A 13,694-nucleotide genomic window follows, 5' to 3' on the forward strand; every position below is an offset into this window, starting at 1 on the left:
TGTTCCAGGCTTGGCCTGACCAACGTGACCTAGCGGGGAGAGGGGTGATAGAGGGCGGGGCTGGAGAGAGGGCACTGGGAGAAAGCTATTGTCCACATGTGGTGGCAAAAATAATGACCTGCAAGCAGTATGCAAATGAGCTTAGAGGCACCTCCCTCTTAGGGTAGGGGAGCGGAGGGCACTGGTTTTAACAAGTCTTCAGGTCCTCGCCTCCCTCCCCGCTACCCTCCCTCTGCCCCGCCGGGTCACTCACTCACCACTTTCCAGCGATCCTTGACCACGTAGTTGGCCGGCAGGATGTCGGCCTGCTCCCCTCCCCCACTCATGTTGGTTTCGTCCTTAAGGGCTGCCGCTAGGCACTGCATCCGCCAGCCAGAGGGAGGGGTGTCCGCAGGGCCTGCCCTGAGGGGGCCATCTACCTAGGGGAGTGCGGAGGGGCTGTGAGGGCGGGCTGCGGACCCAGGACCACCTGGCAGATAATGGAGGAGAGGAGCTCCACTCCTGCCCCGCATTCTTCCTGGTCCCGCTGGACAGATGCTCCAGGAGTTACCAGAGGAAAGATTGTATAAAGGCCAGTGCAAGGGAGGTACAGACTACGAACTGGAGATGGTTAAAATCAGCAACAGGACACACATGTTGACCAATGAAGAAGAGGAAAATGACAGTGAACAGGCTGAGGGGAAAGAGAGATATGCTAACTGATGCCAGGAAGACTGGCTGACCAACGGAGCATACCAGACTGGGATCCTCTCCCTTGTAGGGGAGGCCTAGGCCTTGGCTCCCCCTTAGGGGAGTCCCTGTGTCACAAAATGTCCATGGAGTTGTGCAACGGAGGCTTAGTGAAAAGGGAAGACCTGCCACCCAAGGGGTGACCCATGGGACACCCACACCAACGTGACCTGCTAATCAGCCCTGAGAGATGTGGTAATCAAGAAAATGAGGGAAGGCACTAAAGCCCCTTGAGGGTGGTGTTAACTGAAGGGAATGCAGGTGCTGAGAGGCACACACCTTTCTCAGGGTGAGCTGAACCCACTGACACAACCATGGGTTTGGGAGGTCAGGATATGAGAGATGAGGTGAACACAAGTGACAGACTCAAGACATGGATGTCAGATGGACAGCAGCCTTGTGGCCACTCCAGAGGGACAGAGGTGGGCTGAATTGGGGAGGGCAGGAAAATGGGAGGGTCCTAGCAGAAAGCAGGAGGAGTGAAAGGGAACAGCAGGTCTGGGTGGGCATGGGGTGAGAGAGCCTCTGACCACACCTTTCTGTGTCTGCTTAGGAATCAACAAGAAAGAACACAGCTCTCCTCGAATTAGTACAGGTAGAAGTTGGATATCAGGGAGAGTTTCCCAATGGCAGGGGTTGGGAGAGCCAGGCACATGTTACCGGAGAAATGCCCATGTATGCGTGTGTGTATGTCTGTATGTGTATCTGTGCATGTATTCTTCTGTGTGTGTATGTGCCTTTGTGTGTCTTTCTTTGTCTATCTTTTCTGTGTGTCTGTCTGCTTTTCTACATGTATCTATGTGTCTGTATGTGCTTGTGTGTGTTTTGTGTCTGTCTGTGTGTGATGTGCATGTGTGTAGGCAAGGGGCCAGAAAACATGACTTTCTGAGATCTCTGCCAACCCAGGACAGAATTTGGAACCAGGATATTTTCCTCTTCTCTTTCCCTCACATTTTTTAGAAGCACACTACTGTGCCCTCACAATGACCCTGGAGAGTCACAAATAGAGAAAGAGGGAAGTTACTTAGGCTGGGGTTTGGGGGTTGTGGGTGGGGGGAGGAAGGTGGCTAAAGAGATCTATAGATGGGGTAGAAACTACATAAACCCCCCTTTCCTTGGGATGAAATAACTTCCCAGGGCTCCTGCATCTAGACATCCTGCCATAGGGGACAGGGTGGGACGTGGAGGTGTGGAAACCACCTTCCAATTCATGATGTGCCACTGTGGACATATGGAGAAGGGATCTTCATGGGGAGGGACGCTGCCACTCCTTTTCTCTTTCTTCAAATGACTAAGCTGAGCTGTTTCCTCCAATCCTTACAACTTCAGAGCATCAGGACTTCCCTCCTTCTGCCAAAGTGGGATATGGGGCATCAGGAATTTGAAGGGCAGTGAGGGCAATGGCAGGATGAAGGGAGAGGTAGGGATGGGGCTTCTGGAAAAAAGGTGGAGGAGACAGGTTGAGGACAAGACTGAAGAAGCAATTGAACTGGTGGGAGGGAGCCTTCAGAAGTTGAACTGGGTGAACTCTGATGGGCTTTCCAGTCCTGGGACAGTGGATCTCTTAGGTTGAAAGGAAAATTTGTGTCCTGCTCCCATTTTATAGATGAGCAAACCACAAAGAAAGAGATGAAGCAAGAGAAGGAAGAGTGGAGCTGGGAAGATAAATGAGGGTTACCTGCCTCTCCCTCTCCACTATCCTTCTCTCTGTGTCTGAGGACTACGCTCAGCAGAGACCGGGTTGGATAATACAAACACGGGACACTTGGTTGCCCCATTACTGCCACCTTAGGCCCCTATGTGCGCATGGGAGCATGGGTGCATGGTGAAGAGGAGGGCTTGTGCAGTTTGTATGAATATCTGTCAGAGAGTGCGGGTAGGATCATGTGGGGCCAGTGATGGTACATAGGGGTATGTGGAAGTGGTGGGAGCTCATCATGGTCTGTGGATACAAGTGTTGATGTGTAACTCTGCAAGGTGTCAGCAGGTGTGTGTAGGAATCTGGGAGCGCAGGTAAGGAGAGGTGATGGAGACCAGCGAGAGGTGATGGGGACAGGTGAAAGAGGTGTGGAGGGAGGCAGAGGGGAATGTCAGGGATGGGGAGCAACAGGATTAGAGGAGGGGGGTGGGTAGGATAGAGACTGGTGAGAGATAATGATGACAGGCAAAGGAGAGATAGGACCATGGGAGGGATTCTGGGCACAGCTGAGGGGGTGAGGAAGTAGGTAAGAAGACAGGTGGGAGGCATGGAGAGACTGAGGACAGGGAGGGAGGTTATGGAGACAGCCGAATGACTCGTCAGGGGTGACAGGAGAGCCAGGGGTGAAGCCATGGGGACAAGGGACGGAGGTGAGTGGGGAGGAGCAAAGTGCCAGGAGGACGGGTTGGGGAGGGAGGTCTGTGTGCTGGGGACAGGGAGCGGCTCCAGGCCTCGGCGCGGCCCAGGCGGTGTAGGCCAGCGTCCCAGCCCAGCGGGCGGCGACAGCAGCGCGGAGGGGATCCCAAGAAGGCTGCGCTGGGAGGCGAGCCAGGCGGAGCCCCCTGAGCCCACTAAGGAGCCCCCGCCCCGACCCCGGCCCGCCCCGCCCCACCTCACCTGCTCTGTGCCCGCTGCGGCTGCGGCTGCGGCGGCGGTGGAGGCAGCGGCTCGGGGCGGCGCATCCCCCGGGGCCGGGGCGGGGCGGGGGCGGCTCAGTGCGGCGTTGGGCGACCCGCTCCCTCCGGCGGCGGCGGCGGCGGCGGCCTTCCGACCGGGACCATCCCGGCCCGGCCCGGCCCCGATCCTCCTAGGGCGACGGCGGCGGCAGCGGCGGAGCGGGGAGCTGCCCACAATGCACCGCGCCGCCAGCATCAGCACCAGCCCTGACATCACCGCCCGCTGCCCGCTCTGACATCACCGCTCGTCCTCTGACATCACGTTCCGCCGGCCCCGCTCCGCTCTCCTCCAGCCCTGGGATTCTCTGGCCGTCCCGCTCCAGCTCTCAGGTTCTCCACCGCTCTCTGCCACTCACTTGACTCCATCTCCCAGCACAGCCCCATCACTCCTTACCTGCTCCCATAAAACTCACCTGTCTCCATCACCCTTTATCTTCCCCACTCCCAGTATGTCTCTAAACTTCCTCACCTGACCCATCAGTGTCGCCTGTTTCCCCACTCCATCCTCTACATGTTTATATCTCCTTCCTCTAAACTCATCCCCCTCTCCTGTACCCATCCTCCCATACGTCCCCATCACCCACCTCTTCTGGGGCCATCCCACACTCTCACCCACCACCTGTCACGTGTAATTCTCACCTCACCACCTATATGCTTTATCTTTTGGCTCAACCTGTGTCTCTCTTTCTTTGGCCCTTTCTTTCATTTGTGGACAAACACTGCCATTGGTTTTTACTGCTTACCAAATAAGATGCATACTCTTTACTGTAACATCAAAACACCTTCCCAACATGGACCCATAAGGCCATTACTCCCCTTCTGACATGTTGGATTACTCAACAACTCAACAATCCAACATTCCTTGAACAACAAACTCTGCATGCCGCCTGTCTCTTTCAGTTTCTTCTTCTTCTTCTTCTTTTTTTTTTTTTTTTTTTTTTTGAGACAGGGTCTCATTCTGCTGACCAGGCTGGAGTGTAGTGGCACAGTCTCAGTTCATTGCAACCTCTGCTTCCTGGACTCAAGCGATTCTCCAGCCTCAGTCTCCCAAGTACTTGAGACTACAGGTGTGAGCCACTATCCCCGGCTAATTTTTGTATTTTTTTGTAGAGACGGGGTTTCACCATGTTCCCCCAGGCTGGTCTTGAATTCCTGAGCTCAAAGCCATCTGCCCACCTTGGCCTCCCAAAGTGCTGGGATTACAGGCATGAGCTATTGTGCCCAGCCAGCCAGTTCCTTCCTTCCTTAATGCCTTCAACAAATGCACACAGAGCAACTTCAATAATAACAACAACAACAACAATGGGCCAGGTGCAATGGCTCATGCCTATAATCCCAACACTTCAGGATACCAAGGCAACAGGATCGCTTGAGCCCGGGAGTTCAAGACCAGCCTGGGCAACATAGTGAGACCTCATCTATACAAAAAATCTAAAAATTAGCTGGGTGTGGTGGTGTGCACCTGCAGTCCCAGCTACTCGGGAGGCTGAGGGGGAAGGATTTCTTGAGCCCAGGAGGTCAACACTGCAGTGAGTCGTGATTATGCTACTGCGCGCCAGCCTGGATGACAGAGCAAGACTCTGTCTCAATAATAACAACAACAACAGCAACAATTGCATCAGTTATTTACTTCTGCCAGATACTACTCTGACTTTATATATATTAATTTATTTAATCCTGATGACAACCCTATAAGGTAAGAGTACTATTGTTATCCCTTGTTTTATAGACGAGGAAACCAAGATACAGAGAGGTTAGGTAATATGCATTCGGTTACACAGCTAGCAAGTGGCAGAGCTAGAATTCAATCCCTGGCCCTGGAGTCCACGGTTCTAATCACCACATTTGGAGGAAGGATCATTGAGCCTGCAAGAGTAATCAGGGAAGGCTTCTTGGAGGAGGCACATTCAACTGTAATTTGAAGAATTAGTAGAATTAGTAGAAGTTTGCCAACAGAGAAGTGGGGCCAGGGCAGAGGATGAAAGAGACTTCCAGGCTGAGAAGAGCATGAGATGAGGCTGGGGTGGGCGTGTGCAAGATCATGAAGGATCTTGTATGCAATGCTAAGATTAGATTTTACCCATTTGGTTTTTGGAAGTATAGTGGACACTGTGGAGAGCCATTCAGATCTCCCTTCAGAATCTAGGTGTGTATTCTCCCAGATATGAGATGTTGAAGGCTGACTGCTTTCAGCTGACCTGTTCTCTGGGAATTGCCTTTGGCCAAGGGAGCTGCCTCATTCAAGATCATGCCCCTTTCCTGGGACATCCCACATCCAGCCGGTGGGTATAAAGGCCTGGCCCCCTTACTTCAATTGGGGACACCTCCTAAGGGACATCCCATTTTCAAAACTAATAGGGACAGCTGAGGCTTCTATTGAGACTACATCAGAGCTCAACTCCCCGTTCCACGCAACCTTGCCTTCTTCAGTCCTCCACAGAGGTTGATCACCAGAGCACGTCCCAATAAACTTACTGCATGATCGTCTCTGTCTCAGAGGCAGTGTCCTGGGGAGCCTGATTTTCAGATAGGAAACCACTGAGGAATTTTGAGCAAAGACGAGACATGGTCCGATCTGAGTGTTGGGTTAGAATTCTAGTTTCTTTTTCATTTTTGTTTTCAGTACTTTAAAAATGTTGCTCTATTGTCTTCTAACTTGCATTTTTTTCTGATGAGAAATTTGCAATTATCCTATCTCTGTTCCTTTGCATGAAATCTATGCCTTTTATGCGTCTGTTTTTTTAATTTGTTCTGTTTTGTCTTTTGAGACGGAGTCTCGCTCTGTCACCCAGACTGCTGGAGTGCAGTGGCACTATCTAGGTTCAAGTGATTCTCCTGTCTCAGCTTCCCAAGTAGCTGAGATTACAGGCATGCACCACCATGCCCAGCTAATTTTTTGTATTTTTAATAAAGACAGGGTTTCACCATGTTGGTCAAGCTGATCTCAAACTCCTGACCTCAAATGATCTGCCTGCCTCAGCCTCCCAAAGTGCTGGGATTATAGGCATGAGCCACCACGCCCAGACCAAGGCTTCTGGTTTCTTTTAAGATTTTCTCTTTGTCACTGGATTTAGCTGTTTAAGCTATTTGATTATGATGTGTCTTTTTTACATAGTTTTATTCATGTTTCTTGTGCTTGGGGTTGTTGAGATTCTCGTATCTGTGCATATATAGTTTTCATAAAATTGGGAAAATTTTCAGCCATTATTTTCTTAAATATTTTTTCTGCCCTCCCCTTTCCTTCAGGGACTACAATTACCCTGTATATTAGGCCATTTGAGCTTGTCCCACAACCCACTGATGCTTTACTTTTTCCCAGCCTTTTTTCTTGCTGTGTTTCATTTTGGATAGTTTCTATTGCTATGTATTCAAGTTCATTAATCTTTTCTTTTTTTTTTTTTTTTTTTGAGACGGAGTCTCTCTCTGTCGCCCAGGCTGGAGTGCAGTGGCGCGATCTCGGCTCACTGCAAGCTCCGCCTCCCGGGTTCACGCCATTCTCCTGCCTCAGCCTCCCGAGTAGCTGGGACTACAGGCGCCCACAACCGCGCCCGGCTAATTTTTTGTATTTTTAGTAGAGACGGGGTTTCACCGTGGTCTCGATCTCCTGACCTTGTGATCCGCCCGCCTCGGCCTCCCAAAGCGCTGGGATTACAGGCGTGAGCCACCGCACCCGGCCTAATCTTTTCTTTTACAGCATCTTATCTAGTATTAATTCCATCCAATGTATTTTTCACTGTTGTTTACAATTCTGGAAGTTCGATCTGGGTCTTTTAGAATTTTCCATATCTCTACTCATTTTTTTCTTCTAACTTCTTAAACATATGTAATTATTATAATGACTGCTTTAATACACTTTTCTACTAATTCTATCTAAACAATTTCTGGATTCGTTTCAACAGATTTTTATTCCTACTATGGGTCATATTTTCTGCTTCTTTCCATGTCTAGTAATTTTTTACTGGATGCCAAATACTGTGAATTTTACCTTGCTGAGTCTTGTATATTTTTATATTTCAGTGAATATGATTCAGCTTTGTTCTGGATTGCAGTTAATATTTAAGAAGTAAAAAAACAGACTGGGCATTGTGGTTTATGCCTGTGAATCTCAACATTTTGGGAGACAAATGCAGGAGGATTGCTTGAGCCCAGGAGCTCAAGACCAGCCTGGGCAACATGGAGAGACCCTGTCTCCACAGAAAAAAAAAAAAAAAATCAAAACTTAGCCAGGCGTAGTAGCATGCGTCTGTGGTCCCAGCTACTTGGGAGGCTGAGGCAGGAGGATCGCTTGAGTCCAGGATGTCAATGCTGCAGTGAGCCATGATCATGCCACTATACTCCAACCTGGGTGAACGAGCAAAACGCTGTCTCAAAAAAAGAAAAGAAACAGAGAGACAGACAGAGAGAAACAGAGAGAGAGAAAGAGAGAGAGAGAGAGAGAGAGAGAAAGAAAGAAAAACCAGTTTGGGCCGGGCGTGGTGGCTCACACCTGTAATCCCAGCACTTTGGGAGGACGAGGTCAGGAGATCGAGACCATCCTGGCTAACACGGTGAAACCCCATCTCTATTAAAAATGCAAAAAATTAGCCAGGCATGGTGGTGGGTGCCTGTAGTCCCAGTTACTCGGGAGGCTGAGGCAGGAGAATGGCGAGCCAAGATCGCCAACTGCACTCCAGCCTGGGCGACAGAATGAGACTCTGTCTCAAAAAAAAAAAAAAAAAAAAAAGAAAAAGAAAAAAGAGAAACCAGTTTGATCCTTTTGAAGTTTACTTTTAAGTTTTATTAGGTTAGATCAGAGCAGCCTCCAGTCTAGGGCTAATATTTCTCTGACGCTAAGACAAAACCTAATTTTTTTTGCCACTAAGGCAAAGCCCTATGAATTTTCCATATGAGCCAGTAGGAACAGGCACTAGTTCCATCCCTGTGTGAGCTCAAAAATTGTTCACTCTGCTGCTTTCAGATGTTTTTCCCCACCACAGACAGTTCCCTCATGCACATGTGCTGATCAGTCCTCAGCTATCTATTCATGGAACCCTCTGAACCTCTCCAGAGCTCTCTCTCCTGTCCTGTACTCTCTCCTGTAAACTAGAGGCCTTGGCCTCCCTGGACTCCCAGCTCTATCTCCTCCATCAAAGAGACAGCCAGGCACAGCCTGGGTTCCTCCATCCTGCAGCCTGGTAACCTCACAGGCAATAAGCTGGGGCAAATGTAAAGCTCGTCTACTTTGTTTTCAGTCTTTCAGCGATTACAGTACTGTTCTGTGCTGCCTGATGGCCAATGTTCAAACATTATTGCTCTATATTCATATATTCTGTTCAGTTTTTTAGTTGTTAAAGACGGGAGGGTAAATTTAGGTCTTGCTACTTCTTGGCCAGAAGAAGACATTTGATCTGGGTGTTACATGGCAGGAGTGTGAGGATAGACTGGAAGAGCTCCTCCAGATGCTTGATTTCTGCCTTCCTTAAGTCACTACAGCCCTTTGCACATTACTGCATGGCGTTAACCTGATTTCTCCTATTCTTGAGCTAAGGTTGGCTCCTCCCAAAGCCAAATGGAGTCTAAAGTCTCAGATGCTCTCCTTTATTCCTTTTTGTAGCTCTGTTAGTGCCCATTGAATGTCTCACACAAAATAAATGCTTTTAAAATGTGTCCCCAACCTGTACATTAAAAGGAATTTAAGGCTGGGCACAGTGGCTCATGCCCGTAATCCCAGCATTTTGGGAGGCTGAGGCAGGAGGATTGCTTGAGCCCAGGAGTTCCAGACAAGCCTGGGCAACCTAGTGAGACCTCCTCTCTCTGGAAAATAAAAATAAATTTAACAAAAATTAGCCAGGTGTGGTGGCGTGCTCCTGTGGCCCCAGCTACTCAGGAAGCTGAGGTGAGAGGATCGCTTGAGCCTAGGAGGTTGAGGCTACAGTGAGTCATGACCATGCCACTGCATGCCAGTGTGCCAGAGCAAGATCCTGTCTCAAAAAAATAAATAAAAGGGACTTAAAAGATAAATAAAAATAGGTAAGGTTAAACTATACTGTCTAAAAATGCACATTTGGGTGATAAAACCATAACGAAATACAAGGAAGTTTAATGATGTCCTTCCTTTTTGTCCTCACTATAAAAGTAAGGGCAGTGGTTACTTCTGGAGGGAGTAAGGGGGCTGTTTGGCATGGTGCACATGGAAACTACTTCTAGGTAGTTGAAGATCTATTTTGAGATGAGATGGGTGGGAATCACAAGAGTGTTTGTCTTATAATAATTCATTTGTTTAGGTGGTTTTCTGTAGCTGGGTTTGATTTTATAATGAAAGTATAATTTTATTGGTACGCCTCTGCATGAATGAATGAATGATAAATGATAAATACATCTGGGCATTGAGTATCAATGGTTGCTCGCATCAAAACAGAGAGACATCCAGACACTATGTGCCCATGTTAGGATTACACAACACCCCTTGTGAAATAGCCAAATTCTACCTGAATCTGATTAAGTCTCTGCATCCAACTTTAATGTACAGGAAATAAGGAATATAGAGGAACATATTCAGTGACATCACAGGGATATAATTGGCAAACTTCAGACTGAAGGAAACTGCAGGATGAGAGAGAGAAAGAGAGAATATACGGGGGAAATGTATATATTATAGACTTAAAAGGCATGTCAACCAATCATAATATGTGGATCTTGATTTTAAACAAATAAATTACAAAATTTTAAGACAAGAAATTTGAACATGAATGGAATATTTGATGATATTAAGAAAATCTTGTTAAATTTTTTAGCTATGATATGATAATAATATTTTAGTTCCTTTTTTTAATAAGATGGTGTCTCACTATGATGGCCAGGTTGGTCTTCAACTCTTGGCCTCAAGCAATCCTCCCACAGTACTAGGGATTACAGGCGTGAGCCACCATGCCCAGCCTTGCTTACATTTTTAGTAAAAAAGAGTTATCTTTTACAGACATATATAAAAATATTTATAAATGAAAAATGTAATCTGAAATTTGCATCAAAATAGTACAGTGAGGAAATTTAGTATGAATACAGATGAAACAAGACTGGCCATAAACTGATAATTATTAAATCTCATACTATTTTCTCTACTGTATATTTTGCTTTGTTAAGAACAGTTTTACTGTTGCGAATGGCAGAATTTCCTTCTTTTTTTTTTTTTTTTTGAGACAGAGTCTCGCTCTGTCGCCCAGGCTGGAGTGCAGTGGCCGGATCTCAGCTCACTGCAAGCTCCACCTCCCAAGTTCACGCCATTCTCCTGCCTCAGCCTCCCAAGTAGCTGGGACTACAGGCGCCTCCCACCTCGCCCGACTAGTTTTTTGTATTTTTTAGTAGAGACGGGGTTTCACCGTGTCAGCCAGGATGGTCTCGATCTCCTGACCTCATGATCTGCCCGTCTCGGCCTCCCAAAGTGCTGGGATTACAGGCTTGAGCCACCGCGCCCGGCCTCCTTCTTTTTAAAGAGTGTTTAATATTCCATTATACACACACACACACACACACACACACATACACACACACACACACACAAACATACACACACGTAGTGCCACCACATCCAGCTAATTTTTTAAATTTTTTGTAGAGGTGGGGTCCTCCTTGTTGCCCAGGCTTGTCTCAAACTGCTGGGCTCAATCAATCCTCCCACCTCAGCCTCCCAAAGTGCTGTGATTAAAGGCATGAGCCACAGTGCCCGGCCTACTGTAGCTTAATAATATATTTTGAAATCAGACATGAATGAACCTGGAGGGCATTATGGGGAAATAAGCCTGTCACAGAAGGACAAAACTCATATGAAGGATGTATAATGGGCAAACTCATAGAAGCACCCAAGCCTGCCAACAAAACTTGGCCAGGTGTGGTGGCACCTGCCTGTAGTCCCAGCTACTTCGGAGGCTGAGGTGGGAGGATCACTTGAGGGGTCGAGGCTGTACTGAGCTGTGATGCCATGATGGTGCCACTGCACTCTAGCCTGGGTAACAGAGTGAAACCCTGTCTCAAAAAAATAAAAAGAACCCTTCTGTCACTCCCAGAATGTTTTCTCGTGCCCTCTGCAGGCAATTCCTGCTCCCACCCCCAGCCTTAGGCAACAACTGGTCTGCTTTCTGTCTCACCAAACATGCCTTTTCTAGACATGTCAAATAGAATCATATGATATGTAGTTTTTAGCTATTCTCTGTATCAGCATATAAATTTGACATTTTCCATAATAAAATAATTTTTGTTTAATTGAACAATGACTTACATTTGTATAGCACTTTATTTTTAAAAGGACTTTATTTTTTAGAGCAGTTTTAGGTTCACAGCAATACTGAGCAGAAGGTACAGAGAATTCCCACACACCTCTGCTTCCACAAATTCACAGCCTCCGCCATTATCAACATCCCCACTGAAGCGGTACATTTGTTAGACTGATGAACCTACATTGACCATCATTATCACACAAAGTCCACAGACTACATTAGGGTTCACTCTTCATGTTGTACACTCTATGGGTTTGGATAAATATATAATGACATGTACCCACCATTATAGGATCATACAGGGTAATTTTACCACCCTAAAAACTCCCTGAGTACTTTGTGTTTTCTTTTTTCTTTTTTTCTTTTTTTTCAGACGAGTTTCGCTGTTGTCGCCCAGGCTGGAGTGCAGTGGCGCTATCTCACTCACTCCACCTGCCTTGGCCTCCCAAAGTGCTGGAATTACAGGTGTGAGCCACCGCACCTAGCCTATATTTTCTAATGTGCCTTCACATGCTTCACTGCACCATGCTCAAACCAGGTGAGTAAGGCAGGATAACATTTCTTACCAATTTCATAAATGAGGAAACAGACTTGGAGAGTTTAAGGGACCTGACCAAGGTCACAGAGATAGTAACGGAATTGAGACTGGCCTCCTGGGGCCAGGCACAGTGGCTTATGCCTGTAATCCCAGCACTTTGGGTGAAACCCCGTCTCTACTAAAAATACAAAAATTAGCCGGGTGTGGTGGCACATACCTGTAATCCCAGCTACTCGGAGGCTAAGGCAGGAGAATTGCTTGAACCCAGGAGGCGGAGGTTGCTGTGAGCCGAGATCGCACCACTGTACTCCAGCCTGGGCAACAAGAGTGAAACTCTCTTTCTAAAAAAAAAAAAAAAAAAAAAAAAAAAAGATACAGAGGCAGAAACAAGATGGTGTGTGTGTGTGTGTGTGTCTGTGCATGTGTGTTCCTTGTCTTTGGGGGGAACTGGAGGGAAGGTGTGAGTGAGGATAAGGAGTGTTGGGGAGGTTGCCTATCAAGTCTGCTGGCACCTGAGGCCTCCTTCCTAATCTGTGTATGCATGTTTGTGCGTGCGAGAGAGAGGGCACCCGATGGGGGAGGGACAGGTGTGCAGCTATGTCTTCATGTTTGCCCCATGGTCTGTGTATACATAGCTGGGCCCAGCACAGCAGTGGGCAGAAATACTCTGAAATGTCTGTCTCCCCTTTGTATCTTAGCATTAAAAATATACATATTGCTGTATCTTCTCTGCAATGGCACACTTCAGTACTTTAATAGTTATCTTTCAGGAAGAATACGGAAGAAAACACTGATGGAGCTTTCCTCTGGGGAGTGGGGCTGGGGTCTCAGGACTTTCTTTCCACTGCATACTCTCTCATTCCATTTGAAGGTTTTGTCATATATTTGTGATTGTCATAATAAAATGAGGGTGAAATCAGTACTGGTGAACAATGAGTGCTTGCCTGTCTCCCTGAATATACTGCCTCTATCAACCTGCTTACTATAGGGCTGAGCAGACTACGAAGTGCTGTGAAATTCATCCTCTCATTTAAACCACTAATTCATTCAACAAACGTTTAATAAATGTTTCTTATGTGCCAGGCATGGTTCTAGAAACTGGGGATAGGCTAGGCACAGTGGCTCACACCTGTAATCCCAGTACTTTGGGAGGCTGAGGTGGGAGGATCACTTGAGCCCAGGAGTTTAAGATAAGCCTGGGCAACATGGTGAGACCCCATTTCTACAAAAAATTAGCCAGGCATGGTGGCACTCGCCTGTAGTCCCAGCTATTCAGGAGGATGAGAAGGGAGCATTGCTTGAGCCCAAGAGTTTGAGGCTGCAGTGAGCTGTGACCATGACACTGCACTCAAGCCTGGGTGACAGAGCAAGACACCATCTCTTAATAAAGAAAAGGAAAGAAAGAGAAGAAAGAAAAAAAGGAAGAAAGAAAGAAGGAAGGGAGGGAGGGAGGAAGGAAGGAAGGAAGGAAGAGAGAGAGAAAGAAAGAAAGAAAAAGAAAAGAAGAAAGAGAAAAGAGAGAG

General features: G+C 47.4%; 1 protein-coding gene across 8 annotated transcripts in view; it reads right to left on the reverse strand.

Moving 5' to 3' along the window:
- TTBK1 (tau tubulin kinase 1) overlaps positions 1-3,569 on the reverse strand; it is a 45,463-nt gene extending 41,894 nt beyond the window's left edge. For 6 of the 8 annotated variants that reach the window (XM_045390926.3, XM_045390925.3, XM_045390924.3 and 3 more), the window contains exons 1-2: positions 3,326-3,569; positions 258-419 (exon numbers count right to left, since the gene is read on the reverse strand). In XM_045390926.3, coding sequence (XP_045246861.2) covers positions 258-365 — 108 coding nt within the window. In that variant the 5' untranslated portion in view covers positions 366-419; positions 3,326-3,569. Of the gene's footprint in view, positions 1-257; positions 420-3,325 lie in introns of those variants that run through there. The other 2 variants (XM_065544014.2, XM_065544017.2) reach the window with 2 other exon arrangements.
- Between the last annotated feature and the right edge of the window lie 10,125 nt (positions 3,570-13,694).

The sequence above is a fragment of the Macaca fascicularis genome, chromosome 4, assembly GCF_037993035.2.
Source record: "Macaca fascicularis isolate 582-1 chromosome 4, T2T-MFA8v1.1".
Taxonomy (NCBI): Eukaryota; Metazoa; Chordata; class Mammalia; order Primates; family Cercopithecidae; genus Macaca; species Macaca fascicularis.